The following is a 26182-nucleotide window of genomic DNA, read 5'->3' on the forward strand; positions in this document are numbered from 1 at the left end:
CCCACTCGGTGTTGGCCAGCACTGGGTGCTGGTCAGCTCTCCCAGACTCTGGCCAGAAATCTGGAATCCAGGTCAGGGCTTTGCAGCAAAGCCAGGACATCCAGACTGTGACTTCATCAGGTTCAACCCCAGCATGGGCCAGGAGGGTAAGGAGCTGCAGAACAGCACTGGTCCAGATTCTCTGGCCACCAGCCAGCTGTCCTCCCTCCTAACTCCCTTCTCCACCCCAGGGAAGTTGCTGGCAGCATCTCCAACTGCTGTCCCAGCTCAGCCTGGGGTGCTGAACATCCCCTGGGACCACTCCTCCTCCTGCAAGCTGGCAGCCATGCCCATCTCAGCACAGCAGGAACCAGCTCACACACACACCCACAGGATCACTCCAAAAGTATCCATGATTCACAAGATTCCTGCAGTCCCTTGCTGTTGTCCAACACTGAGCAGGAAGGCTGAGCTTGTGGGCAAGCCCAAAACCAGCCCAGCCCAGCAGACATAGCCAATGGCAGGGCAACTGGCATAGCTGGGCAATGGCACAGCTGAGGTGTCTGCAGCCTTGAGGACTCAACATTGCACCAGGTGAAGCAAAGCTTGGCTGAGGTAGGACCACATTGCCCCAAAGCTGGTGCTGTAAGGATGTGAGAGCAAAAGGCCATTTGGAGCACGAGGTGTTTTAGCAGGGCTGAGTCTGCAAATCTGGCAGAGCTGTATGCAAATGCATGTAAATATAGTCCACCCAAGCAGGGCAGAGGATCCCACACACCCTGATGTGCTCCACGGCTGAGGTGAGGTCCCCCCCTGTCCCCCCCTGTGAGCAGCACCTGCTGCACCCAAGAGCAGAGTGAGCCCACCTGGGAAGAGATGGGCCCACGCTGGTCTCCCAGAGTGTGAAAGCGCTCCCTGCACTGCAGTGAGCAGCAGCCTCCAGCAAAGCTCTCTCCCCTCCAAAGAAAACAACAAAGAAAATGCTGGGATGGAGATTAAGGAAATGAATAGGAAGTGGCTGTGATATCTCCTCTCCCTACTGGCCTGCAGCTCTCCAGCCTGGAGCCCACAGCATGGCACATCTAAACCCAAGGGAAATCACGTGCTGGAGAGTGTGTTGAATAACTGTGATGTGTCTGAGTGATCCCTGCTCCTGAGATGGAACAGGCACTTGGGGAGCCTCTGTGCTCCCAGACTGGCATTTCCATGCTCTCTCCATCCCAGCACAACATGCAGGGAGACCTCCTGACACCACAGGCTGCACTCTGCTTCTGAAGCTGGTACTGTGGGGTGGCATCTCAGGAGTTTTGCTCTCATAGAAAAATTAAGATTGGAAAAAACCTTTAAGATCATCAAGTCCATTAACCCCACCCTGTCAAGCCCACCATTAAACCACATTCATCAGATGTCCCATCCATACTTTATTTTTAATACTTCCAGAGGTGGTGAGGCCACCATTGCTGTGGTCATCCTGCAGCTATTGTACCTCTCCTGAGCTGCTGGCCCAAATGGATTTGTGCTGGGAAGGGTGGTCCTGGAGGAAAGCAGTGACAGTCAAACAGAAAGACCAGGACTAAAACAAACTGCTAAAAGCTGCCAGTAGGGTACGGGTTGCAGAGGGAGGATAGGCTGATAGCAGAGATCTTGCCACATCCTCCCCAGCCAAGTGATGCTCCTGAGCAAGGCCCGTTCCAGCTCTTGTTCATGCCTCTAGCACATGTGTGAATGCCACCAGCCCCAGGCTGTGGCTCCAGCAGGTCTCTCCTGTATCTGTCACATGTCCTGGCATGCGAGGGCCAGCTCTGTTTACATCTGCAAGTCTCAGATTCTCCTGCTGGGGATGAGTCAGGCTTCCCTCGACACCCCGCTGAGGTGGCGGTGTCAGGGCCCAGCTGGCGTTCGCCTCCTGAGCGGCTCCGAGCCGGCGGATGCCAGGCTGGGGAGTGGCTGCAAAGGGCTCTCGTAGCTCTCCTCCTGCCTTCCATCCCGCTCGGGCTCTCACAGCTCTCCTCCTGCTTTCCATCCCGCTGGGCTCTCACAGTCTCTTTCCTCCTGCCTTCCATCCCGCTCGGGCTCTCATAGCCCTGCTCCTGCCTTCCATCCCGCTCTGGCTCTCATAGCCCTGCTCCTGCCTTCCATCCCGCTCGGGCTCTCACAGCTCTCCTCCTGCCTTCCATCCCGCTCGAGCTCTCATAGCTCTCTTCCTGCCTTCCATCCCGCTCGGGCTCTCACAGCTCTCCTCCTGCCTTCCATCCCGCTCGGGCTCTCACAGTCTCTTTCCTCCTGCCTTCCATCCCGCGGCAGCACGGGAGGCACTGCAGGCTGCAGCTCCCTGCAGGAAGCTCTCCCTGGCTCGGCTCCACCGGGCCAGCTTCCTTCCCCTCCACCCCACGGGCACGTCACGGCTCAGCATGGGGCAGTCAAACCGTGAGCGAGCCCCCAGACACTTCCAGAGGTGGCCAGGCTGCTGCTAAGGAAAGCCCATGTCCTCCAAAGCCTTGGGGTGCTGGGTGTCTCCTGGGGATCCAGCTCACAGGAGAGAGGGATCCCCTGGATTTGGGACCCCCAGGGACAGAGGCTGGAGCTTGAAGGAGAAGCAAGCCTTCTTCCCAGCTCACACTGCCTGGAGATGCTGAGCTGCCACTGGGCTTGTGGGGTGGTGAGATGGGTGCCAGCTGCTCGCCACTGCCCAGCCTGCACACAGCAGCAAGCAGCAGGCTGCCCTATCCACAGGGTCCCCAGCTGAGCCAGAGTGAGCATCCCAGAAGATAAGAGAAACCCGAAAACACCCCAATGACATCCAGCTCCCCCTTCCCTTTCATTGCTCCCAGCCCTTGCTTTCTGCTCCTCTTTTCCACACATCCCAGAGTCACAAAAGCTCTCCTCTTCACATAGAGGCCTTTTCCCTATGCTCCCAAACTTCCCAAGGTGGGAAAAGAGCCTGGAAGCTCCTTTTTGGATCCCCCAACCCGTGTCCCCCTTGCTGTGACCGGGGCTGGGCTGGCTCTGTGCAAGCACAATAGCCAGAAGTGTGTGGAGCCGCTGGAAGGAGCGATGTTCCCGGATGGTATGCAGCCCTGACAGCACTGGCTCTGCTTTAAAGGGTAATTTTATCCTGTAATAACAAACAAGAGGAGCCAAGTTCCTCCCCAGCGTCACTTCCCTGGCTCCAAGGAGAGGGACATGGGGGAGAGAACTCATTACAATGAGCTTGGATGCTTGCTCTTGCCATCCCACAGGTCTTAACTCCACTCCCCTGAGAGAACAAGGGGGGGAAGATGCTCCAGGGCAGCAGGTCTGGGTCAGGAGCTGGAACAGATACATTTGACTGCTGACATTCTGGGGCCTGAGGAGAACACCCCTCTAGCAACTCCTGTCTGTAGACAGCAGCAAGAAGCCTGGCCCAGCCCATGGCATGCCTGGCTGAGCCCCACCACCATTCCCACAGCCCCCCCCATGCTCACAGCACTGGTCAGGCACGCTGGCATCTCGGCACTGTGCCAGCTCCAAGTGCAGCCACCCGGGAACTTGTTCTGCCAAAGCTGGAAATTCAGGCCCAGCTGGTGCCCTGGGATGGGCAGGGAGAGGCTGACCTGCTCCAAACCCCTGGCAGGACCCTGCAGAGCAGGACTGGGTGCTATGGCCAAGGGATCATCCCTTTTGTGGGCATCCCTGGGGGCACAGGCATGGGCAGAGCCCAGCTGTGGGAGGAAGGGTGAGCACCTCTCTGTGACCCATGGGTGCACCCTCCTGTGCTCCCAAACGGGTTTCTTTTGAAGATCCATGGGTGTGGCAGTGTCAGGGCCCCAGGGCACAGAGCAGGATGGTTTATTCTTAGGGGGCACCAGGGCATGTGATGGGCTTATCAACATCTGTGGGGCATTCACAGGGGACAGGGAAGACCTCTGCTCACCCCATCAGGCTCAGCAGTGGCTGACCTACCTCTGCTCCTGCAGGGACACTGATGCTCAGGAAAGGTGTCCCTCGATGGTCATCACCACGGAGGGCACAGCCCAGCCTGTGCTGATGGGACACTGATGTCCTCAGCCAGCTGAGAAGTGGGGAAAATTTGGCAGAGCTCAGTTGTGTGAGAAGATGACAATCTGGAGAAGGCTGCTGAGATGTTCTGTCTGATTTCCACTTCCCCAAGGAGCACTTCTGGACATCCCAGGGTTTGATTAAATCCCAGCTTCTCAAACAAAGCTGGAGAAGTGCTGCATTTTTCTTCCTCAAGATGGATTTCCTCCAAACCCCTTATTAGGGGTTTGGGTTAAGTCTGTGTGAAGCTGGTAAAGCTGCTGTCTCCATGGTGCCCCCCAGCAGACTAGGGGGCTTCCAGAGGAAGCAGAAGACAGGATCCAACCAGCTAAAAAGGGGAAGAGAAAGGAAAGAGGGAATTATGGCATCTAAAGCTTTCAGGGCCTTAGAGGTGGCAATGCCAGTGTCTGCCCTCTCAGAAAGGGTTGTGGGAGACCCATGGGAGACAAGGTGGCTTGGGGGAGATGAGTCAAGGGGTGCTTCTGGTTGCCAGGGAGGTAAAGCCTGGAGCAAGCTCCTAGTATGAAACCATCCTCCCAGAGCAGATGTGGAGTCTGCCTGGCTCTGGCTGATGGGAGTGGAGACCATCAGGGCAGACATCAGTAGGTTAAAAGCTTGAGGTGGGACTTGGGTGAGCTGCTTCCTCCCGGCAAACAATAATAAGGGAGGGGAAGGGATGGACAGGGCTCTGCAGGGGCTGATAGCAATGGAGCAACCCCAGCCCTGCAGCTGCAGCTGTGCAGGAGGAAGCCTCAGCACATTATCTGCTGGTCCCACTCGGCTTCCTCAGCAGCCCTGGTGCTGCAGGGACCGGGTCATTCCCCCTCCAGAGCCTCATTTCTCGCGGACACAAGTTGGGTCCCTGTGCTTTGATGGCAGCCCAGACCCCAGCACTCCCCAAACCCTGCAATCCCAGACCGTCCAGCCTTCCCTGCATCAGTGTTTCCCACTGCTGCAGTCTCTGGGAATGGTCACCCAGGCCTCAGAGCCCCCCAGTACCACAGTGCCACCCAGCACATGGTCCCCACAGCAACCATCCTGCTGCCCCATCCCCTCCATCCCAGGCAGCACCCACACCTTGGCAGAAGGAAGTTTTGGCTGGAAGACGACTCCTGCAAAGGGGATCTCCAGGTCCTGGCTGAGGTCCCTGCAGTTCTGATTGCCTCTGCTCCTGGTCCTTCTCAACAAAACTCTGCAGCACCTGGAGCTGCTGCAGCCTGGCCACGCTGGCTGCTGTCCCAGCACTTCCTCGTGCGCGGCTGATTGTGACCTGCCTGTGCTCCACCTCCGCAGCTGCACGGCTCTCACAGGAGCAGCCCTTTTCCGTTTCGTTTCCGCTTTTTGACCCTCTCCTCCTGCAGCAGCCTGTGCCTTTCACAGAGGCTGTGCCTGCTGCCATTTGCCCCACTCGGGTGTCTCTCAAAATGGATCTTGCCCTGATCCTGGCAAGCCAGGTCAGGAGTCCTGATGTCCTCAGTGCTCCTGCCCCAACCCACAGACCTGCTTGACTCCAGCTCCTGGTGTGCAACAAGTCTTTGCCAGTGGATATTGGAATAAGGCAGCTGCTGGAAGAGCCTGGGAAATGTGGGCCTTTCCCACCACTGAGCCTGGAGAGCTGCTGGGCTCCCTGGAGCAGAGAGATGTTTGCCCCCAGATGTTACCCTGGCTCCAGAGAGGCCAGGGGAGGCTGTCTGAGCTGCTCTGGGTGACAGCTTCCCCACCCATGGTCTCTGGAAGTCCCCAGATATGTTTCCATGACCCTGTGCAGCCTCAGGAAGAGTCCTCAAGGAGTTGTCTGGTTTTCCCTACTGCTGAAACCAATGCTGTCACCTGTGCCCCAGCTTCAGAATAGAGCTGGATCCGCTGGTAAAAGCAGATGGATCCTAAATCACACTTGCTCTGTTCAAACCTGCCTGTGCTCCCAGGGAGCAGCTAGCTGGTCAGGGCGAGCTGGGAGCTCAAGTGTCTCCTGGGGCACTGTAGTGCACCCAGTGAAAGGACACAGGGCTATGTGCTGCCATCCCAGGGGCAGGGGGGACACTGAGGTCTGACACTTCCCAGAGCCAGGAAATAAGCCTGACACAAAGGGCAAAACCAGCAAAAGGGAGGGAGGGAGGCAGGAAACATCAGGCAGGAGAGGAAACGGGGAGATAATCAGCTCCATGAGCACAAACACCCGGAACTTGTGCAAAGGAAAAGCCAACACCACTTGGCAAGCATTTGAGCAGGGAGACCTGCCCATCTGGCCTTTTCTGAGGCTTCCTGAAGAACACGTGCTCTGCAGCACCTTAAAGTTCTCAGGGGTCCCTGGCCTCCAAGTTACCATGGGTGGCACAGTCCCTGGTGGCTTAGCTCCAGCATGTGCTCCCTGGGATGAGCCTTGTCCCAGAGGGTGGAAGGATGGGCTCCTGGAGAGCACCTGGCTGCACTTGTAAAGGCAAAGCACTCACCAGGGCTGAATCCCAGTTGCAGAGAGGTCCAAGCTGGATCATCCTCCCCCAGTTTAGTGTTGGCTTAAAAAATAGGATCAGCTGCCCTGTTTCTGCTTGGCTCTGCCCAGAATTGGTCTGCTATCCCAGCACCCAAAGGGAGACCACTGCCAGCAGTGCCTGGGGTAAGTTCTTCTCCCCAGGAGCTGTGTCCAGTACTGCCAGACTGGACTCCACCTGCACAGCTTCCCACTCCTCCTCCTACCACCTTCAGAACACAGGGCTGTCCATGCCCTGGGGACCTGACCACACCCCAGGTGATGCCCCGGGTGATGGAGCCTGTCCCAGCTGTCAGCAGCCCTGTCTCCGTGTTCCCAAGGGAGCAGTGACACACATCTCATGGGGCTGGCAATGGCACAAGGGGGACGATGACTGCGAACTGTCAGCAATCCTTGGTGGGATCCCTGACATTGCCCATCTCCCAGTATCCAGCACGTGGCGTGGGACAGAAGGGAGGAACATGGGGAGAGATGGGCATGGAGCCAGCCTGTGGTGACTGGCTGGGCTCCAGCTGGCTTGTGTGGAGTAACTGGGGCAGGAGAAGCTCTGCCAAGGGGCAGGGAGGGCACTCGGGGGAGGCTTGGCCGTGTCTCTGAGCACAGCAATGCACTGCCAGCATCAGGCCCCTCACCCACGCTCCTGTCCCTCAGCCATTCCTTCCCAGGGATTCCCCTCCTCCTGCTGCCATTGCAGCCCTGATAGGGAGGTGCCCAAGTTGGCACTGACCACTCGTGCCAGAGATATGAGCTGGGAAAGAAAAGCACAAGCATTGACATGGGAAATCAGGTGGCTGGATCATGTGGAAGAGCCCAGAGGGTTCAGAGCTCCCCTGAGGATGAGGGTCCTGAGGTCAGTGTCTCCCTGGCAGGGGCACCTGTGCAGCAGTGGATGCCTCATGTGGGTGCTCTGCTGGCAGTGCTGGCTCCTGAGGGCCTTGGAAAGCACAGCACAGGCTTGGAAAAGAGCATTTCAGCCTGGGCATGGGGAACACAGCTCCTCTGGCACAGCCAGGTGGGGCATGGCCTCAAGATTCCCAGGAAAGCTCTTGGTGGCAGGCAAGCTGCCACTCCAGAAAGAGGTAAAACCATAGCCCAACCCAGAGGGACCTGGATGCTTCAGCTCCTCCTCCAGATGAGAAAGAAAAGGTGTGGCCTCTGGTGGGCAGAGCAGGGGGTTGCCTGTCCTGCAGGCCAGGTTGTTCTGCCCACCAGAGACAAGGCTTGGTTTTGCAGGAGTCCTGGCTCCTTTTGGCCATGCTCCTTTAAGAGAAGTTCTTTCCAGAAGGGGCAAAGCCCCAATACCACCCCAAAAGCCATTTATCTGGTGCTGTTACCACTTCCTGGTCAAATTCCTGCAGTCAAGGGCTGCCCAGCCCACCTTATTAAGGTTCTCAGCTTCTCCATCCCACAGAAGTGCCGTTCCCATGCTGTGATCCCCATGGGACCAGATTTCCCCACCCAGGGGTACCATGCCCAGCTGGGGCACCACTGTGGCAAGAGCTGTCTGCCTGGGATTGCAGAACTGGACTTTAGTGCCAGATCTTCCCATTCCAACCACGAGGCTGCTCCCAAAGACAGCATGTCCAGCACAAGGTCATCCCAAGAAATCTATGGCAAATACACCATGCTTTGGTGGAAGCATGGCAGAGACCAGGCACACCCTGCAACCAGGCAGGACAGCAGAGCTTTGGGTGAGTTACATGTCCCCTTCAGTTCAGAGCAGCTGAAGACAAGGCAGCAGACTGCTTGGATCACAGGATCATTTAGGTTGGAAAAACATCTCCAAGATCATCGAGTTCAGCCATTATTGCAGGGGCAAGACAGTCTGAGTGTGGACTCTGCAGCTGGGACAAGGCACAGGTACTAACTGACTTTATTAATTAACAAGTTGAAGGCAGGGATCACACCCCGCCCACCCACTGGAGTCCCAGGTAGGTCCCTTGCAGACCACAGAGGGCTGAGCACCCTGGTGGACCTGTGCAAGCAGGAAGTCCTGTGGCACCATGGAGTCCCTCACAGGGACACAGAGCAGTCACCAGGGGATGGCTTTCCCTTCCCAGTTGAGCAGAGTCCCACTGTGTTTCTCAGAAAGGATTGGCAGCACAGACAACAACCCTCGCACACTTGTGTCCACTGTCAGGTCAGCCTGCAAAGGGAAAAATGAGACACCACCATCATTCCAGGCCATCCAGCAGCACCCACTTGGCTCATGGGCAGTGACAGCAAGGCTCCTTCCACCCAGAGTGAGCAGAGAGCCACGGGAGCTGGGACAAGTCCACTGTGTGGGAGGATGGTTGGGTATCTGCACTGCTGGCTTGGATGGAGGTGGCTTGGGCTGGGAAGCCAGCCACAAGTTTAACCCAACAGGAAGAGATCCCTGCTGCAAATGAGATGCTTTGTGCAGCCTTCTCAAAACCCCAGTGCTGCAGGGACTCACTGCAGAACATGCAGTGTTCATGCAAAACCCTCACTGCAAAACATGGATCCTGCAGGATGAGTGGAAACCTCATGGACTGGCAGTTCTTCATGGAATGAGGCACAGGATGGGATGGTGTTGCTCCTCTTCTCCCTGCTCTGCTGAATTCAGGTTCTCTGCATATCTTTCAGGCTACCCAAAGCCCCTCTTTTCCCCCAGAACAAGCAGCCTGCTTTGTGCTATTTCCCAGACATCCCAGTATCCACATGCTCTGCAGCGGCCCAACATAGACATGGGCAACTTGGAGCCCAAGAGGCAGCTCATTTTCACATGGATCCTCCCCCTAAAGAGCCATCTTGGTCACCTGGGCCACCTCCTGTGCAGGTTTATAGTCTTGGGTGCCACCCATGGGTTCCCAGATGACCTGCTTGGCCAGAACTCACCTCCTGGGTGCCCATGTCTGTTTTCACCCAGCCAGGGTGCAGTGCCACACACAGGATCCCAGCTTCCTTGTAGGTCAGAGCCTGGCACATGGTCAGCATGTTGAGGGCAGCCTGGGTGAGGAAGCAAGCATCATCCATGGGCAGCAAAAAGCTCCATGAACCAGGTTCCCTTCCCATCGCTGCCTCTTGGCGAGGGAGAAAAAGCAATGCCAGGTTTTCAAGACACAGTGTGTGTTTCCCCTGGGTGGGCATGGAGATGCCCTGGGAACTTGGGGTCTCCCTCCATCTCTCCATCCCAGGTGTTTTCCTGAGATCCAGCCTGGCAAGGGCAGCTCTGACCCCATGGAGCTCAGGAGCTGGGGCAGGTCACAACTCTCCATACCTTGCTGCAGCGGTAGGAGATGACAGGGTGGAAGAAGGAATCAGGTGTTTTCTTGATGGACCCTAAGATGGTGGAGATGTTGATGATGGCTGCCTTGCTGCAACTCAGACCCTTTTCTTTGCTGTCCTGGGCAGCCTTCTTCAGCAGAGGCAGAAAGGCCTGAGGAGAAACAACCTAGTGGGACACCTGTGCCTCAAGTCAGTCCCACTTACGGCACCCAGGGAGGGTGCGGAAGAACAGCAAGATGCCAGGAGAGCCCAGGTGTTGCTGCAGTGGCCCTGCCTGCTCCCAATTAGACTTACACAATTCAGAGATGCTGCAGAAGGCTTAGGCTTGAAGAGCAGCCCTAGCATTCCCTTGCACAGCCCCCAGAAATTTGGCAAAGCCCTCCAAGATTTCCCTCGTGACCATGGACAGCCTGTGACACCCTCAAGCTGGGTCAGATTTCATCCCCAGAGCTTCACCCGTACCTGGGCCATCAGCATTGGCCCCACTGCATTGGTCTTGTAGGTCCTGACCATGTCCTCAGCATCGACCGTGTCCAGCGAGGCCGTGGGGGTGTAGATGCCGGCGTTGTTTATCAGCAGGTTCAGCCCCATCCCGTTCAGCTTGCCCTCCACCACCTTCGCCGCATCGGTGATAGCCGAGGGGTTTTCCACATCTGCAGAGCGAGAGAACAGGCTGAGAGGGAGAGGAGAAGAGGGAGGGGAGGACGGCGAGGAAATGCGCGTTCTGAGCCGCACGGCCCTTCCATCCACGGGCAGCAGATGGTGCTGCGAAACCAGCTCCGACTGATCCCGATCCTCCCAACACCGCCGCCAGACGAGGGCTCCCGCCAGCAAAGCCCACCGTGGGGACAAACCGCTGCTGTGACTCCCATGTGCGTCGGCTCTCAGCAGCCACCGCTCCAAAGTCTACGTCTGAGCAATTTCTGGAGACCCCAGGGCAGCCTCCGGGGGGACAAGTCCCCAGGGGAAATGTGCTGGACCTGCTGTGGGACGGCTCTGCAAGGTCCTTGTGCTCCTGCTCACGCTCTGGGCTAATCTTACAGCATTTCCACAGGAGCTGCCTTCCTCCCAGAGCCCTCCTGGTCCTGCCTAAGACTTGGGGTCAAGGCACTCAGCTGGGGGAGCCAGGGGGCTGCCCAGGATGGGTCTCAAGAACATCCTGCTCCTATGGCCATGGAGCAAGGAGGCTCCAGGGAATGGGGTACAGGTCTGAGACAGGTCTGGGGAAGCTGGGGTTTTGGCAGCAGGACTTGAAGAAACCCTGAAGAAGTGGATCCCCATGTACAGCCTGAAGGGAGGGAGGGAAGGAAGGAGAAATGGGGCATGCATGGCTGGCAGCCACAAATTTACCAGCTCAGAGGCAGAGCACACATACCCAGCTTTATAAGAACCAGGTTTGAGTGTTTGGATGCCAGATCTCTCAGCTCCTACAAAAAGAGACATGGAAAGAATCAGCATGAGGCAAAGGTGATGCCAAGCATCATGCTGGGGTGCCAGCAATGGCCCACCCTGAGGGAAACATCTTCCAGGTGTTACTCAGTGCTTGTGAACAGCTGGAATGGGGACTGGCCTTGGCTCTCAGGCTGCTCCCAGGCTCCACAAAGCAACGTGCCATGTGCTCAGGGCATGACATGGCCACCACTGCAAGATGCTGCGGCCACTGTCCCAAAGCGTCATCCACAGCCCAGCCAGAGCCACAGCAAATGATGGGAGCAAAGTGTGAAGGACCAGTTTAGCAGGGAAATGTTGTGAACTGGCTGGGGACACAGCCAGAAGTGTCTCCCAGAGGCTGCTGAAAATGAGGTGAAAAGGAATACCTGTGAGTGCCAATATCAGATGTGACCTGTGAGGAAATCACACCTGGATAGGCCAGTCCAAAATGCACACGCTCTGGACTTTATTAATGATTAATGAATTTAACGACTTTGCACATTTTTATTGGTTGTTTTCACCTCGTGGGGATATTGGTCGGAGTGGGTGAAAAGCTGAAGTCTCAGGAGGAGGACTGTAAATCATTCAAGTGACCTTACAGCTGGGAATAACCCTTGATAAACCATCTAAACAGCAGCCAGTGATCTCCTAGCATGGATCTTAACAGTACTTGTGTCTCCTCTATCTCTGTACCTCCCTGTACCTTTGCCTGGTGTTGCTTCAGGAATCCCCTGGTTATCAAGATAACAGAAATAAATTTCCTCTTTGTGTTTTAGCCATCAATTGTTCTGCCTGTCTGTGCCAACTGACACAGTGGAGGATTCAGAGGTTCTTTTCAGCGAGGAAACTTTCTACTTCACAGTTCCTAGCAGCTCTTTGCTCTGAGTCTCCAACTAGGGCAGGTTTCAGACAGCAGAAACCAAACCACCTTGTTTAATGTGCCCAAAAGGATTGCTTTTACAACTAAAAATCTCTTCCAAACATGCCCACGGGAGAAATACAAATTGGTGGTTTCTTTTGAGAGGAACATAGTGCAGGAGAGCTGCTGGGACTGGCCATGGTTCACTATCAGTTATCTCTGGGCTCCCTCACCAGACCCCATCTTCCCACATTAGCCCGGGGAAATCATGTTAAATCCACTAATTTGTTTGTGGTGGCCAACACCTATTTCTCCTCTCCTGTTTTTCCCAACTGCCTGCCTCAACAGCCTCATACCATCCCAGAAGAAGTGATGTGGCCTCTGCTGCCTTTGTCCTGTGGTCACGGACTTCAGCAGCACCCTGATGACACTGCTCTCACCCTACCACAGCTGGACAAGGTTTAGGGAAGTATCCCCTGGCTGGGAGAGTTGCATGAGGACCACCTTGTAGGAAAACTGGCTCCAGACCAGCCCTGAAAAAAGTCCCAGATCTCATCACTGCCCTGCAAGAATCCTGCAAGTTGTGGGGAGGAAGAATGAGGCAAAAATAAAAGACCTGGCCTGTCTTTGACCCAGACAGCTTGGGCACCAGCCACAGCAGGAGCTGGGCACTCCTGGGCTGGCAGTAGGGTGGGTTCTCACTGCCCCAGGACTGCTCCTGACATGGAATAATGTACACTTTCAAGAAGATACAATAAACAAATCAGCTGGAGCCAGGATCTATCAGAGAGCAAGTTCCTCCCAGTTAGTATTTCAGTGGGACACAGCAAGCAGAGGAAGACAAGCTGGATGTAAAGAGAGCTGGCAGAACAGGGAAGCTTTGTGATTCCCTGCACAAGCAACATGTGTGAGTCTCTCCCATTTCAGCTAAGTTGAAAGCAGAGACAGGGGGATCCCACAGGCCACCACTTTTGGAAATCCTATGTTCTGCACCTCGGGGTTTTGCAGAGAGCAGCGTGACACAGCAGGACCGGCCCGGGCAGCACGGCTGCCGCTCGCAGCGCCTCGGGCCCTCAGGCCAGCCCAGCCCGGCCCGTGCCCGGGGGAAAGGGCCGAGCCTTGGCACGGCAGGGCGGGTTCAGGCACACCCAGCACGGCCCGAGGCAGCCCAGCGGCGCGGCCTCAAGGGTGACACAGCCGATTCTGCGCCGGCTGCACTTCAGGTGACTTTCACACGGGGCAGGGCACGGTGCGGAGACAGCAGAGCCCCGCGGCAGTAGTGAGCCCTTCAGGCCGGCGACAGGGGCCGAGCGTCACCGCCGCCCCCCGGCCCTCACTGACCTGTGCCCGCGGCCCGTCGGGGTCCCGGCAGGTGGCGAAGATCCAGGCGGGGGATCGCGGCGAGCCCAGCAGCTGCTTCACCAGCTCCAGGCCGATGCCGCGGTTGGAGCCGGTCAGCAGCACCGTGCGCGCCGCCGCCATCGCCGCCCGCGGCCCGGCCCGCCTGGCGCCGCCTCCCGAGTCCGCGGGCCTCACCGGGCTGCCCCGATCACGGGGAACAGCCTGAGGGGGCGGGATTGTGTCCGTGTGTCTGTCCACCTAATGTTCACTGCAAAAACCGCGTCCCAGCCCTGGCGTCTCGAGGGGAGGAGCGCGGGGTCTCGGAGCGAACCGGGGCGGCTGAGGGGACTCTTGCCAAGGGTGGTGAGTGAGGGAGAAAGCTTGCAACAGGTCTGGGTGGTGGCTGCAGCACCTTTAGCACACTAATCTTCACCGTAGATAAGAGTAAAAAAAAAAAAAAAAAAAAAGCCAACCCAAACTAAAGCCGTTTAGCGTGAGAAAGTATCAGCCCCTTTACGAGCTGTTTTTATTGCCTGCCCAGAAATGCGCATGATATGCCTCTAAATCTGATAAACAAATAGATCCACGAAGGTGCTCTGAGGCTGTAGCGCCCCTCCTTTGGAGATCGGCTGAGGGAATCGGGGTTGTTCAGCCTCGAGATGAGAAGGTTTTGTGGAGCCTTTAGGGCTCCTTCCAGCGCCTCAGGGCACTCAAAGAGAGCTGGAGGAGGACTTTGGACAAGGGGGAATGGCTTCAAACCCACAGAGGGCGGTGTTAGATTCAGTGTTTGGAAGAAATTCTTCCCTGTGAGAGTGGTGAGGCCCTTCCACAGGTTGCCCAGAGAAGCTGTGGCTGCCCCATCCCTGGAAGTGTTCAAGGCCAGGTTGGACAGGGCTTGGAGCAGCCTGAAGGTGTCCTGCTCATGGCAGAGGGGTTGAATAAAATGGTCTTTATGGTCCCTTACCACCCAAATGATTCTGTGATTTGGGCAGTTTGGGCTTGCAGGCGATTTGAGGGATGTTTCCTCCTTTTTGTTGCTGAGTATCAGGTGCCTGGTAGAACAGCTGTAGAGTAAAGAGGAAAAGGTTTGCTGGCATCTAGGGATGGGAAAACAGGGCTGGAGGGAAAAGGGAGAACAGAAAAGAGATAATCAGCATCAGCTGGAGGACAGTGTCTGGAGGGGGTCTACATTTGCCAGCCTGGAGGTGGGTGTTATTGTTATTGTTTTATTTTTAGCTGTTATATGGACAGCCACATACCCATTAAAATCCCATTACGGTGAGCACACAGCTGGGATTTCAACAGTAATGACTGAGCAACTCTGATGTATATAAGGGTTGTTATTTATGTTGCTTATTTTCGTCTTTGTTTGACAAACACCACAACAAAACATCTCTGATACCGATAAATACATCAGAAACGAAATATTTCTATCAGTCGGGTGATAGCATCAGGTGGTTTGTGCTAACTCTATCCTGCTCCATGGTGGTTCAGGTACACAGGAGCCTCTGCTCCCCAGTTTACTTCAGAACATTAAAATGCTTTTAGACTTTTCTTTTACAGAAGTTGGAATTTAATAAAAATAAATTTTTGATTATACTACTAAGGAAAAAAACCCTTCCTTTTAGCAGATATTTGGATTAAATGTCCTGTTGTCCTTTTCCTTCTGTGCTCAGGCCATTAATTCAGTGACTTCTCAGCAGAAATGCTGCTCTGTCTATGGCAAAGTTTAGCAAATAATGACCAAGAGGTACCAACACTCAATCACAGCCAGGGTTTGGTCAGCTGTTCTACACAGATCCTGCATGCTGCAGGCAAATTACATTTATAGCTCTTCCTGAAAAGTGCTTGTTTGAAAAAGCCTCGGAGACAGGGATCTGCTGTGCAGAAACAGTTAAAGTGCAGCCACAGCTGAGGGCAGGAGGGGCCTGTTCTGAATGCTGATGTGAACCCTGAAAGAAAGGCAGCTCCAAGTAGCATTAAGTGAGTACTCTCCAGGTGGGTGTGGGCTTTGCTTGACCTGCTTCTGCTCCCCATGAATGAAATAGAGGATTATCCGTTCTTTGAAAACCTTGCTAGTTAAGTGTTGGGAGGCTTCCAGCAGGTAATGATGAAAAATGCAACTAAAAAAAACCCCACCAACAAGTAATAATAAAGCTTAAAAGCCCCAAGGCTTATCCAAGTACTCTAATTTCACGACAACAGGCATTGTGAAACTCCATGCTGCTTGATAAAGTCTGATATTACTGAAGTTTAGAGCGTTTGAGAGTGTAAATCATAGATTCTTAGAATGTTTTGGGTTGAATGGAACCTTAAAGATCACCTAGTTCCATCCCCTCTGCCATGGGCAGGGACATTTTCCACTAGACCTCCCTAAGAATACAAAATACTTGAGTTCACTTAGCTAAAAATCAAAACTAGTAGTTCCTGTTATCAGCTCATTGATGTTGTAATTTGGTTGAATTTTCTTCATTGTAAAGAACATGTGGGCACATGTCCTTTGCACTGAGCTGATGGATTCATCCTAAGTGCTGCTTTAAGTCACTGGATTTTTAAAAAGTGCAGCTAGAGGAAGAGGGGAAAATATCTTAATTAAAGAAAAAATGGTGAGTTTTTCTCCCCCTTCCTTTTTATAAATATGGCTTGAAACCAGAATGAACAACTATGGTAAGTTTAAGTTTCTGCTGATAAAATACCAATGCAGCCCGTTTTACTCTAGCAGTGTCCACAGCTACTTACAGAAAAATATGAGTTTTTGCTGTTCACACAATGTATTTCTTCTGCTCAGCTGTGTGGGCAATGGGTCACATCCTTTAGGCTGGCATGGCATTTTTGGAGTAGCATGGTGCTCAGCTTTTAACTTCTTTACAGGGAGTAAATTTTCCATAGTCCTTTAAATGCTTTTTAATTTGAAGATTATACTCAGTCTTCCCTGCTTAAATATCTTTCCTTAATAAGACTTAATGATTCTTTTCAACTGGATTCCTAAATTAACATCTGCATTACCATGTATCTATTCCTAAACTTTACTGTGCCTCCTTTTCTCACTTCAGTACTTGGATGTCAAACCAAGGCAGTCACAAGCTGATCATTTAGCCTGTGCCTCAGTGTTCCTGAGAGGGAGCATATCTGCCACGTGTGACAGCCCATCCTCAGCCATCCCTGCTAGCAAATCTGATAGTGGGAAAGAAAATTCGTCTTGTTTGGTGGTTCTGAGGTCCCTCTTCATGGCACTGTGCTGAAGCATGAAGGATAACCCAGCCACCTATCCTTAGAGGATGGGAGAAATGGTCAGTGAGAAGCTGTGCCGTCCCCATGGGTCCTGGCAAAGCAGTTCTGTCCCTGTGCTGCCAGCCCTGCTGCACCCAGGTAGCTGAGGCATCTTGGCTGCTGTCACAAGGGGAATATCCCCAAAAAGTGTTTCTGAACCCAGTGTGAGGCCCCAGGCTGGCACAAGGTCAAAACACTGTGGCCCAAGGGAGGTTGCATGGACAGTGTATTTTAAATCCTCAGTCACAGAATCACAGAATGGTTTGGGTTGCATGGAACCTTAAAGACCATCTTGTTCCAACCCCTGCCATGGGCAGGGACACCTTCCACTAAACCAGGTTGTTCAGAGCCCCCTCAACCTGGCCTTGAACATTCCAGGGATGGGACAGCCACAGTTTCTCTGTGTAATCTCTGCCGGGGCCTTCCCACCCTCACAGGGAAGAATTTCTTCCAAATACCCAATCTAACCCTGCCCTCTTGTCAGTGTGAGGCCATCCCCTTTGTTCTGTCACTCTATGCCCTTGTCCAAAATGCCTCTCCATCTCTGATACAATGCAGGTGTAACCTGGATGAGTCTGCTTGGAAAACAGCAAAGCTATGACAAAGGTGCCATGGGAACTTCACTTGGGAGCTGCAGGTAAGCTCCCCCAGACCCTGCATCCTTTCACAAGGGGGTGTCACTACTCACAGAATCATATCATGGAATCACAGAATGTTTTTTGTTGGAAGAGACCTTACACATTACATAGTTCCAACCCTCCTGCCATGGGTTTCCAACTACCCCCAGATCACTAATCCTCTTCAGCCCAGAAGAAAAGTAATAAGGAAGGGTGGGTACTGCCCAGCTTCAGTTACAGTGCAGGGTTGGTCCCACCCCACCTCTGCGTGGGTGGCTCACTATCTATTGATTCTTTAGCAAATGACTAATAGGTGAAGACAGACCTGAATGCATTGTGGAGCAATAGAGAAAAAAAATGGACAAAATCAGCCTGATAAATAGCAGCGACTTTATTTCTTATTTATAGTCGATTAAATGTACTAAAACTAATTGTGCCACGCCCCTGTTCCCCTGGCAGGCAGAGAAAAGCATGTTCCTCCTTGTTTCTGTCAGCAGCACTGTCATTGTGCAATCACCTCAGTGACTGAGAGCACGCTTGAACCTCCAGCAACTGAGAGTGGAAAAGGTGTGACTGCCTCTTGGAAAACTGGCTCCAAGTATTCCCAGTGTGGTGATATGAAAACAATCCATGGGTAAATGTGCAGCAGCCTGGGGCTCATGGGAGAAGAGCTACAGTGCCCCTGAGCTTGGTGTTTGTGAGGCTGCACCTTGAATCCTGTGTTCAGTTTTGGGCCACTCACAGCAAGAAAGACATTGAGGTGCTGGAGTGTGTCCAGGGAAGAGCAGTGGAGCTGGGGAAGGTCTGTAGCATGAATATGATGAGGAGCTGATGGGGAGATGGGAGGACTCAGCCTGGAGAAAAGGAGACTCAGGACCAGGACTGTTATCACTCTCTACAACTCCCTGACAATGAGGGTGGAGCCAGGTGAGGTCAGGCTCTGCTCCCAAGTAACAAGTTACAGGATGAGAGGAAACAGCCTCAAGTTGTGCCAAGGAACGTTTCAATGGGATACTAGGAAAAAAATTCTTCACAGAAAGAACTTTCAAGCACTGGTACACAGGCTGCCCAGGAAAGTGGTGGTGTCACCATCCCAGAAGTGTTTAAAAATGCATGGTTGTGGCACTTGGGGACATGGTTTAGTGGTGGAATTGGCATTGTTAGTCTAATTGTTGAAATCAGTGATCTTAGAGGCCTTTTCCAACCTAAATGATTCCATAATTCTGAGGACTTTACTGCTCAGCTTAAGATTTAGACCATGCAAGAATATTTCAGAGCAAAGGAAGCACCTGAATCCCCTCTTAGGAGCTGGACCAAGATCCTTTCCAGAGGCTTGGGGACAGCAGCAGCCCTTGTGATGAGACTGGGCTGCAAGGCAGTGAGACTGGTTTCTTTCCCCTCTGCCTCTTCCTGCCAGGCTGGACTTTGACTCCTGGTGAAGCAGTGCTTGTTTAAACTGTAATAATCAATAATGCGGTGTGTGGCCCCACAGCAAAGTCAACATGACAAAGTTACAGCTCCAAAACAGTGAAAGGCTACTCAAATGAGGTGACACAGCAAAAATTCGAGACTTAGAATGTTAATTGTTTGTTTTCTGACACTATCTGCTTCTAAGTCACTGTGGAGGTTTCAAACAGGCTGTGGGTGATGGCCTTATCCACCACCTAGAGGAAGAAAACCATGGAAGTCTGGAGGATTTGAGCTCTGGTGCATCTGTTGGCAAGTGTAGTTGAGGTCTGTAGTCATTGAAAAGGAAATACTGAAATGATCTATGGAGCCTGAATGCCAGTCCAGCCATGTGGGAGATCCTCAGTGAGAGATCAGTCTGAGATACTGAAAGGCCCAAAGCTTTGTAGTGCTGGTAAGTGGTAGGAATTCACAAGGGAAAAGAAGTGTCTCAACCCAATATGGAAAATTCAAAAAGTAGACAGAGATCTAATTAACCAAGGAAACAAAATGGAAAAAAAAAAATTAATTGCATTAAACTTAAGGAGAGGCTCAGAAAACAGGCTGGAGTGGGCAGGAGGAAATCAGCTGCTGCCAGAGCATGGAGACACCCTTGGCATTGCCACTGGAAGGAAGCTGTTCTGTTAATCCTGCTGCCAAGGTATTCTGGGGCACAAGATGTCATGTGAGCAGCCTGTGCAAGGCCTCTGGGACTCAACGTAGGAGGACAAGGGGTGGCAAGAGGTTTCTGGGAGTGGGTCTTCACTTACAGTGGGACAGGAGCACATGGTGTACACACACACTTGATCCACCCTGGCGATCTTGTAATGCATCACTTGAGGTACTGACCAGCACTGGGCTCCACTGGTGGTAGCACAGAACAGTCAGTGCCTCATGGCAATAGCTGAGGTGGAGAATAGGCTTTGAGCAGGGCATTTCCATTGCAGGTAAATATCCCAGGTGCCTGAGTCCTCTGTGGCTCTGATCAAAGGGACAGCTCAGCTTAGGACAGCACCCCAAGGGATGGGGTGCATGACCTGCAGCATGGTGCTGTGCCATGTCCCCACCTTTCTGCCAGGACACCACGCTGGGTTTGCTCTCCCACTCCACAGGTCTTTGGCTCCACAATGAGGGAGAGGTTATTGTCTTGGAAGAAGGAGGAACAAGGCAGAGAACATTTGCTCAGGGTCACCTGAGGCGCAGCTTGGTACAATGTGCAAAGACCATCAAGCCCACAGGATGCTCGTGAACGTGTCAAGCCCACCTGAGCCATGGAGCTTCCCACAGCAACCCACATGCTGCTCTCTCCCTCTTCACCCACAACAGCCCCACCTGGCTTATGGCATCAGGTTTTCTGAAAGGAATGCCTAATTTTCCTGGAAAAACCAAGTGATTTTGCTGTTAGGTAACAAGGATTGGTCCCCAGCCAGGACATATGTCCTGGAGCTCAAAGAGCTGGAGCAGTTGCTCCTCCCAGAGAGAAGCCACCATTAGAGCAAGCTGTGAGTGGGTGGGGTGGGACATGCTAAAAGGAAATACTAGAGAGCTGAGTAAACAGTGAGAGCTGGAGTGAAGAGAGAAGCAGCATGGCAGAGCTTTGTGTCAGCTCCGTTCTGGTGACTGGGGCCAACCGGGGCATCGGCCTGGGGTTTGTCCAGCATTTCCTGAGGATGCCAAAACCACCTCAGTGGATTTTTGCAACCTGTCGGGACCCCAAGGGACAGGGAGCACAGGTGAGGCTGGGCAGGAGGCAGGGGCTGAGGGATGGGGGCACTCGGTGCCAGGGGGAGATTGGAACAGGGATGGTGCTTGCAAGGGGCTGGAGCTTCAGCTGGGCATGTGTGGCACAGGGCAGCTGGGCTGAGACAACATGGGAGCAGCTGTGCATGGAGGGGAAGGGATACGTGGTGTGTGCAGGAGCTGTGGGGTGTTCCCCCTGTATCAGGATCAGGGCAGCTGGAGCAGGGTGCTGGGCACTTGGTGGTGCAAGGATGGAGCTGGAGGGACACAGGTTTTGGCTGGCTTAGCAGGGTGAGCCTTGGCAATGCTGTTCCAGCCTCTTGGTACCAATGTCATGACCCCTCTTGCAGGACCTACAGAATTTGGCATCCAAACATCCCAACCTGGTCATCATCACTCTTGGTAGGTTCCCTCTTGCCCAGTTCCTCTGCTGAATGCTTGGGCACATATTGCAGCCCTGGGAGCTTCACACAGGAGGCAGTCTTGGGGGGGCACATCCTTTGGGGGACACAGGGGACCCCAAACCACCACAGGGTTGCTGAGCTCCAGTGTATTGGCTCTGCAGAAATTGCCAACCCAGCCAGCATCAAGGCAGCTGCAACCAAGGTTGAGGAGCGCCTGGGGGGCTCAGGGCTCAAGCTCCTCATCAACAATGCTGGAATGGTCAAGCCTAAGATGCTTGAGGCTGAAACACTGGAGGACATGACTGAGACTTACACCACCAACACGGTTGGACCCCTGCTGATGGGCCAGGTGAGTGCCCAGCACTACAGCACAGCTCCAGAAGGATCCCTTCCCATGTACTTAAACTGAACATAACAGAGGGAGTGAAGGGCCAGTGGGAGGGGCTCCTGTCACAGCTCTGGTGCCCTGATGGGCTCTCAGTTAATGAGAAGCTCAGGCAGCCATGGGCTGGAGCTCAGGAGCTGCAGCCCGGCAGGGAAGAGGAGGGAGGATGCCCCCCAGTGCTGGTGTCCATGTTGGCCACTGTGGAAGGAGCTTCTCCCCTGCCCTGTGCTGTGTCCATGTGTGCTCCTGTCCCCTCTGTCTCCTCGTAGGCATTTCTGCCCTTACTGAAGAAAGCTGCCCAGGGGAGCCCAGGCTCAGGGCTGAGCTGCAGCAAGGCTGCCATCCTCAACATATCCAGCATTGGTGGCTCCATCGCCTCTGCCTTTGCTTGGGAGTTGATGCAAGTCACCTCGTACCGCTGCAGCAAGGTACTGTCACAGCTTTGCTTTCCCTGCACGGCTGCGGGTCCCCTTGCAGCCCCCCTTCCCCTGCCACCACCGTCCCTCATTGTCTCCCCTCAGGCTGCTCTGAACATGCTGAGCAAGTGCCAGTCCCTGGCGTACAAGGAGCACGGCATCCTCTGTGTCGCTCTCCACCCCGGCTGGGTGCAAACCGACTTGGGCAGCTCTGCCGGAGGCGTGGTAGGAATTCCTCCGGGGCGGGTCCATTACAGCTCCTGGGCTGATTTTGCATGGTTGGGAGTTGCTGTCCTGAGCCCCTGCCCGTGACTTCCCTGCCTGCCCAATCCCTGCTGGAGCAGCTCCCCCTGTCCTGCGTGCTGGGTGTCCCCATCTCCTCAGTTCTTGTCTCAGTCCCTCCCCCTGGGGTTTTCAGCTTTCCCTTTGCCCTGGAGCAGCTCTTTCCCCTGGCTCCAGCTGCTCCAGGGCCCTCAGCCAGGCCTTGGGCATGGGCTGCATCTCGCCCTGTGCCCCACAGCCCCCCGTGACAGTGGATGACAGCGTGCAAGGGATGCTGAAGGTCCTCTCCTCCCTCTCTGAGAAGGACACTGGCACCTTCCTGGACTGGGAAGGGAATGTCATCCCCTGGTGAGACACCACTGCAGGATCCTGGCAGCCATGATGTCCCTTTGGCATTGCTCCCACCTTCCCCACATCCTCAATAAACTCCTGCTGAGACCCCCAGCTCTGTTGTGCAGTGCCAGCTCATGGGGTGCCCCTTTCCAGATATCCCACTCCTGCCCTGGGGATTGGTGGTGCCCAGAGCTGCCCCAGCCCAGGGCTGTCACTGGCACCCCCATGAGTTCCAGCCAGCAGCTCCCATGGCACCGTGAGTGCCCTCTGGAGACCTCCCCTCCAGGAGGCACTGGAGGGGAGACTTATTGTGGAGACAGAGCAGAGAGACATCAGCTGCCAGAGTTTACAGAGTGAGGGGTACAGAGGGAGCACAGGTGGGTTGGAAAGGAGACAGAACTTGCTTCCCAAGCCCTTCTCTTCTGGAAGCTCCACACCCAAACACTTCATCCCCACGTCCTAGGCAGCCTGGAAGAGGCACAGCCCTGCCAGCACAACCCAAGGAGTGGGTGGCCAGGAGAGGAGACATTTCATAGCCACAAAATGTCTGTGGAGATGACAAATGGGACTCAGTCCTGGGACAAAGCACCTGAACGACCCTCCTGGAAGGCTCAGTCCTGGCTGCTGCTGTCCCAGTCTCTGTGCTTCCACCTGGGAGAACCAGGCAGGGGATGGGTGGCTGGGGCAGGGGGTGACCTGGGGGCTCCCTCCCCTGCATGGGCACCGTGCCTGGGACATCTCCAGCACCTCCCTGGCAGCTCACCTTGCTGGCCCGGTACGGGTACATGGGGGCCTGTGGCACGTGGAGGCACCGCCCGATGGAGCCCAGCTTGGAGGAGATGTTGATGACAGCAGCCTTGCTGCAGCTCAGACCCTCCTTGCCTTGGCTGTCTGCTCCAGGACTGGCAGAAATTCCTGTTACAAGGACACAGATGCTGCATGAGATGCGGCAAGCCTGCAGTTTGTGTCTTGCTGGAGTTCAAGGCCAGCAGCTAGTGATGTGCTGGCCATGCAGGTGCCCATCCTTCTGCCAGGAGACTGGATCCTCTTGGTGTGCTTCCCTGCATGGGAGTGTTGTTTCACTTGACCATCAGGGAATGGGCAGTGGCTTGGAGGAGGCCAGCTCAAGGCAGAGAGTGTCTGCTCGTGGCCGTGTGAGGAATGTCCTGGCCCAGGGGAGCAGGGCCGGGGGTGAGATCAGCCTGTTCCCCGTGCTGTGTGGGTCTGATGCAGGAAGCCCTTCTTGTGAAGGTGTCAAGCCCATGTTAGCCCTGGAGCTTCCCACATGCTGATCCTTCCCTTCTCAGCCACAACATAAACCTCTCCCGGTTTATGGCCCTAGGTTTCCCAAGGACAACAGAATTTTGCATGAGACCGCCAAGAGTTTTTGCCCTTTGGAAACAAGGCCTGGCTCCCAGCCGGGATCAATGGCCTGGAGTTTGGAGGGCAGGTGCAGTTGGTCCTCCTGGATCCAAGGGTTGGTGTAAACCCTGAGTGGGTGGGGTGTCTGGAAAAAGCTAAAAGGAACTATGAGAGAGCAGAGCAAACAGTGAGAGCTGGAGCAGAGGAGGACAAGCAGCATGGCCGGGCTCCACGTCCGCTCCGTTCTGGTGACTGGGGCCAACCGAGGCATCGGCCTGGGGTTTGTCCAGCATTTCCTGAGGATGCCAAACCCACCTCAGTGGATCTTTGCAGGCTGTCGGGACCCCAAGGGACAGCGAGCACAGGTGAGGCTGGGCAGGAGGCAGGGGCTGTGCTGAGGGATGGGGGCACTCAGCGCCAGGGGGAGATTGGAACAGGGATGGTGCTTGCAAGGGGCAGGAGCTTCAGCTGGGCACGTGTGGCACAGGGCAGCTGGGCTGAGACAACATGGGAGCAGCTGTGCATGGGATGCATGGAGGGAACAGTGCTACTTGGTCATGGAGAACTCCCCATCCTTTGGGTTCAGGGCAGCTGGAGCATAGTGTGGGTAATGGTAGTGCAGGGATGGAGTCAGAGCAATGTGGGTTTTAGCTGGGAACAGCTGAGCCTCTGCACAGCCCCTCCAGCCTCTCCATGCCTACACAGTGCCCTCTCTTTCAGGAGTTACAGAATTTGGCCTCCAAGCACCCCAACATCATCATCATCCCGCTCGGTAGGTGCCCCGAGTGCAGATCCTTTGCCCCAGCTCCTCTGGCGAGTGCCCAGGCTGGGCACACCCTGGGAGCCCCGTGCTGTGAGGGAGCTGTGCCATGGGCTGGTGCCTGCAGGGCCATCAGGCACTGCCACCTCTGGGGGGACAGAGGGGACTCCAGCACGGGGACACAGGCTCTGACCTCCCTGTGTTGGCTCTGCAGAAGTCTCTGACCCCACCAGCATCAAGGCAGCTGCAGCCAAGGTTGGGGAGCACCTGGGGGGCTCTGGGCTCAACCTCCTCATCAACAATGCTGGAGTTTTGAAGGCAAAGTCCCTTGATAATGAGATGCTGCAGGACATGACTGAGACTTACACCACCAACACGGTTGGACCCCTGCTGATGGGCCACGTGAGTCCCCAGCACTACAGCACAGCTCCAGAAGGATCCCTTCCCATGTGTGCAAGCTGGACATTACAGAGGGAGTGAAGGGCCAGTGGGAGGGTCTCCTGTCACAGCTCTGGTGCCCTGATGGGCTCTCAGTTAATGAGAAGCTTGTGGAGCCATGGGCTGGAGCTCAGGATCTGGAGCCTGGCAGGGAAGAGGACGGAGGATGCCCCCCAGTGCTGGTGTCCGTGTTGGCCACTGTGGAAGGAGCTTCTCCCCTGCCCTGTGCTGTGTCCATGTGTGCTCCTGTCCCCTCTGTCTCCTCGTAGGCGTTTCTCCCCTTGCTGAAGAAGGCTGCCCAGGGGAGCCCAGGCTCAGGGCTGAGCTGCAGCAAGGCTGCCATCGTCAACATGTCCAGCAGTGCCGGCTCTATCGCTTCTACCTTTGCTTGGGAGTTGAAACAAATTGTTTCCTACCGCTGCAGCAAGGTACTGTCACAGCTTTGCTTTCCCTGCACGGCTGCGGGTCCCCTTGCAGCCCCCCTTCCCCTGCCACCACCGTCCCTCATTGTCTCCCCTCAGGCTGCTCTGAACATGCTGAGCAAGTGCCAGTCCCTGGCGTACAAGGAGCACGGCATCCTCTGTGTCGCTCTCCACCCCGGCTGGGTGCAAACCGACATGGGCAGCGCTGTCGGACACGCGGTAGGAATTCCCCCGGGGCGGGTCCATCAGAGCTCCTGGGCTGATTTTGCATGGTTGGGAGTTGCTGTCCTGAGCCCCTGCCCGTGACTTCCCTGCCTGCCCAATCCCTGCTGGAGCAGCTCCCCCTGTCCTGCGTGCTGGGTGTCCCCATCCCCTCAGTTCTTGTCTCAGTCCCTCTCCCTGGGGTTTTCAGCTTTCCCTTTGCCCTGGAGCAGCTCTTTCCCCTGGCTCCAGCTGCTCCAGGGCTCCCAGCCAGGCCTTGGGCATGGGCTGCATCTCGCCCTGTGCCCCACAGCCCCCCGTGACAGTGGATGACAGCGTGCAAGGGATGCTGAAGGTCCTCTCCTCCCTCTCTGAGAAGGACACCGGCACCTTCCTGGACTGGGAAGGGAATGTCATCCCCTGGTGAGACACCACTGCAGGATCCTGGCAGCCATGATGTCCCTTTGGCATTGCTCCCACCTTCCCCACATCCTCAATAAACTCCTGCTGAGACCCCCAGCTCTGTTGTGCAGTGCCAGCTCATGGGGTGCCCCTTTCCAGATATCCCACTCCTGCCCTGGGGATTGGTGGTGCCCAGAGCTGCCCCAGCCCAGGGCTGTCACTGGCACCCCCATGAGTTCCAGCCAGCAGCTCCCATGGCACCGTGAGTGCCCTCTGGAGACCTCCCCTCCAGGAGGCACTGGAGGGGAGACTGATTGTG

The 26182-nt window shown here is 55.0% G+C and overlaps 4 protein-coding genes across 4 annotated transcripts in view; 2 read left to right on the forward strand and 2 right to left on the reverse strand.

The window, feature by feature from the left end:
- Positions 1 to 5252, reverse strand: part of RIPOR1 (RHO family interacting cell polarization regulator 1) — a 31515-nt gene extending 26263 nt beyond the window's left edge. The window contains exons 1-2 of the mRNA XM_058813309.1: positions 5095 to 5252; positions 3922 to 4345 (exon numbers count right to left, since the gene is read on the reverse strand). The gene's annotated coding sequence lies outside the window, so the exon portion shown is untranslated. The remainder of the gene's footprint in view (positions 1 to 3921; positions 4346 to 5094) is intronic.
- A 3119-nt stretch (positions 5253 to 8371) lies between these two features.
- On the reverse strand, positions 8372 to 13604 carry LOC131563286 (C-signal-like). Its single transcript, XM_058813252.1, has 6 exons — positions 13386 to 13604; positions 11130 to 11181; positions 10217 to 10407; positions 9747 to 9905; positions 9365 to 9475; positions 8372 to 8651 (listed from the first exon to the last, which is right to left on the reverse strand). The coding sequence occupies exons 1-6, from the start codon at positions 13524 to 13526 to the stop codon at positions 8538 to 8540; spliced, it is 768 nt and encodes a 255-aa protein (XP_058669235.1). The 5' UTR covers positions 13527 to 13604; the 3' UTR covers positions 8372 to 8537.
- A 6298-nt stretch (positions 13605 to 19902) lies between these two features.
- Positions 19903 to 22389, forward strand: LOC131563284 (C-signal-like). Its single transcript, XM_058813249.1, has 6 exons — positions 19903 to 20451; positions 20809 to 20860; positions 21024 to 21211; positions 21517 to 21675; positions 21769 to 21888; positions 22184 to 22389. Exons 1-6 carry the CDS (start codon positions 20305 to 20307, stop codon positions 22295 to 22297), a joined length of 780 nt encoding a protein of 259 aa, XP_058669232.1. The 5' UTR covers positions 19903 to 20304; the 3' UTR covers positions 22298 to 22389.
- Positions 22390 to 23773: 1384 nt separating this feature from the next.
- Positions 23774 to 25980, forward strand: LOC131563285 (C-signal-like). Its single transcript, XM_058813250.1, has 6 exons — positions 23774 to 24005; positions 24361 to 24412; positions 24615 to 24802; positions 25108 to 25266; positions 25360 to 25479; positions 25775 to 25980. The coding sequence occupies exons 1-6, from the start codon at positions 23859 to 23861 to the stop codon at positions 25886 to 25888; spliced, it is 780 nt and encodes a 259-aa protein (XP_058669233.1). The 5' UTR covers positions 23774 to 23858; the 3' UTR covers positions 25889 to 25980.
- Positions 25981 to 26182: the final 202 nt, after the last annotated feature.

The sequence above is a fragment of the Ammospiza caudacuta genome, chromosome 13 (assembly GCF_027887145.1).
Source record: "Ammospiza caudacuta isolate bAmmCau1 chromosome 13, bAmmCau1.pri, whole genome shotgun sequence".
Classification (NCBI taxonomy): Eukaryota; Metazoa; Chordata; class Aves; order Passeriformes; family Passerellidae; genus Ammospiza; species Ammospiza caudacuta.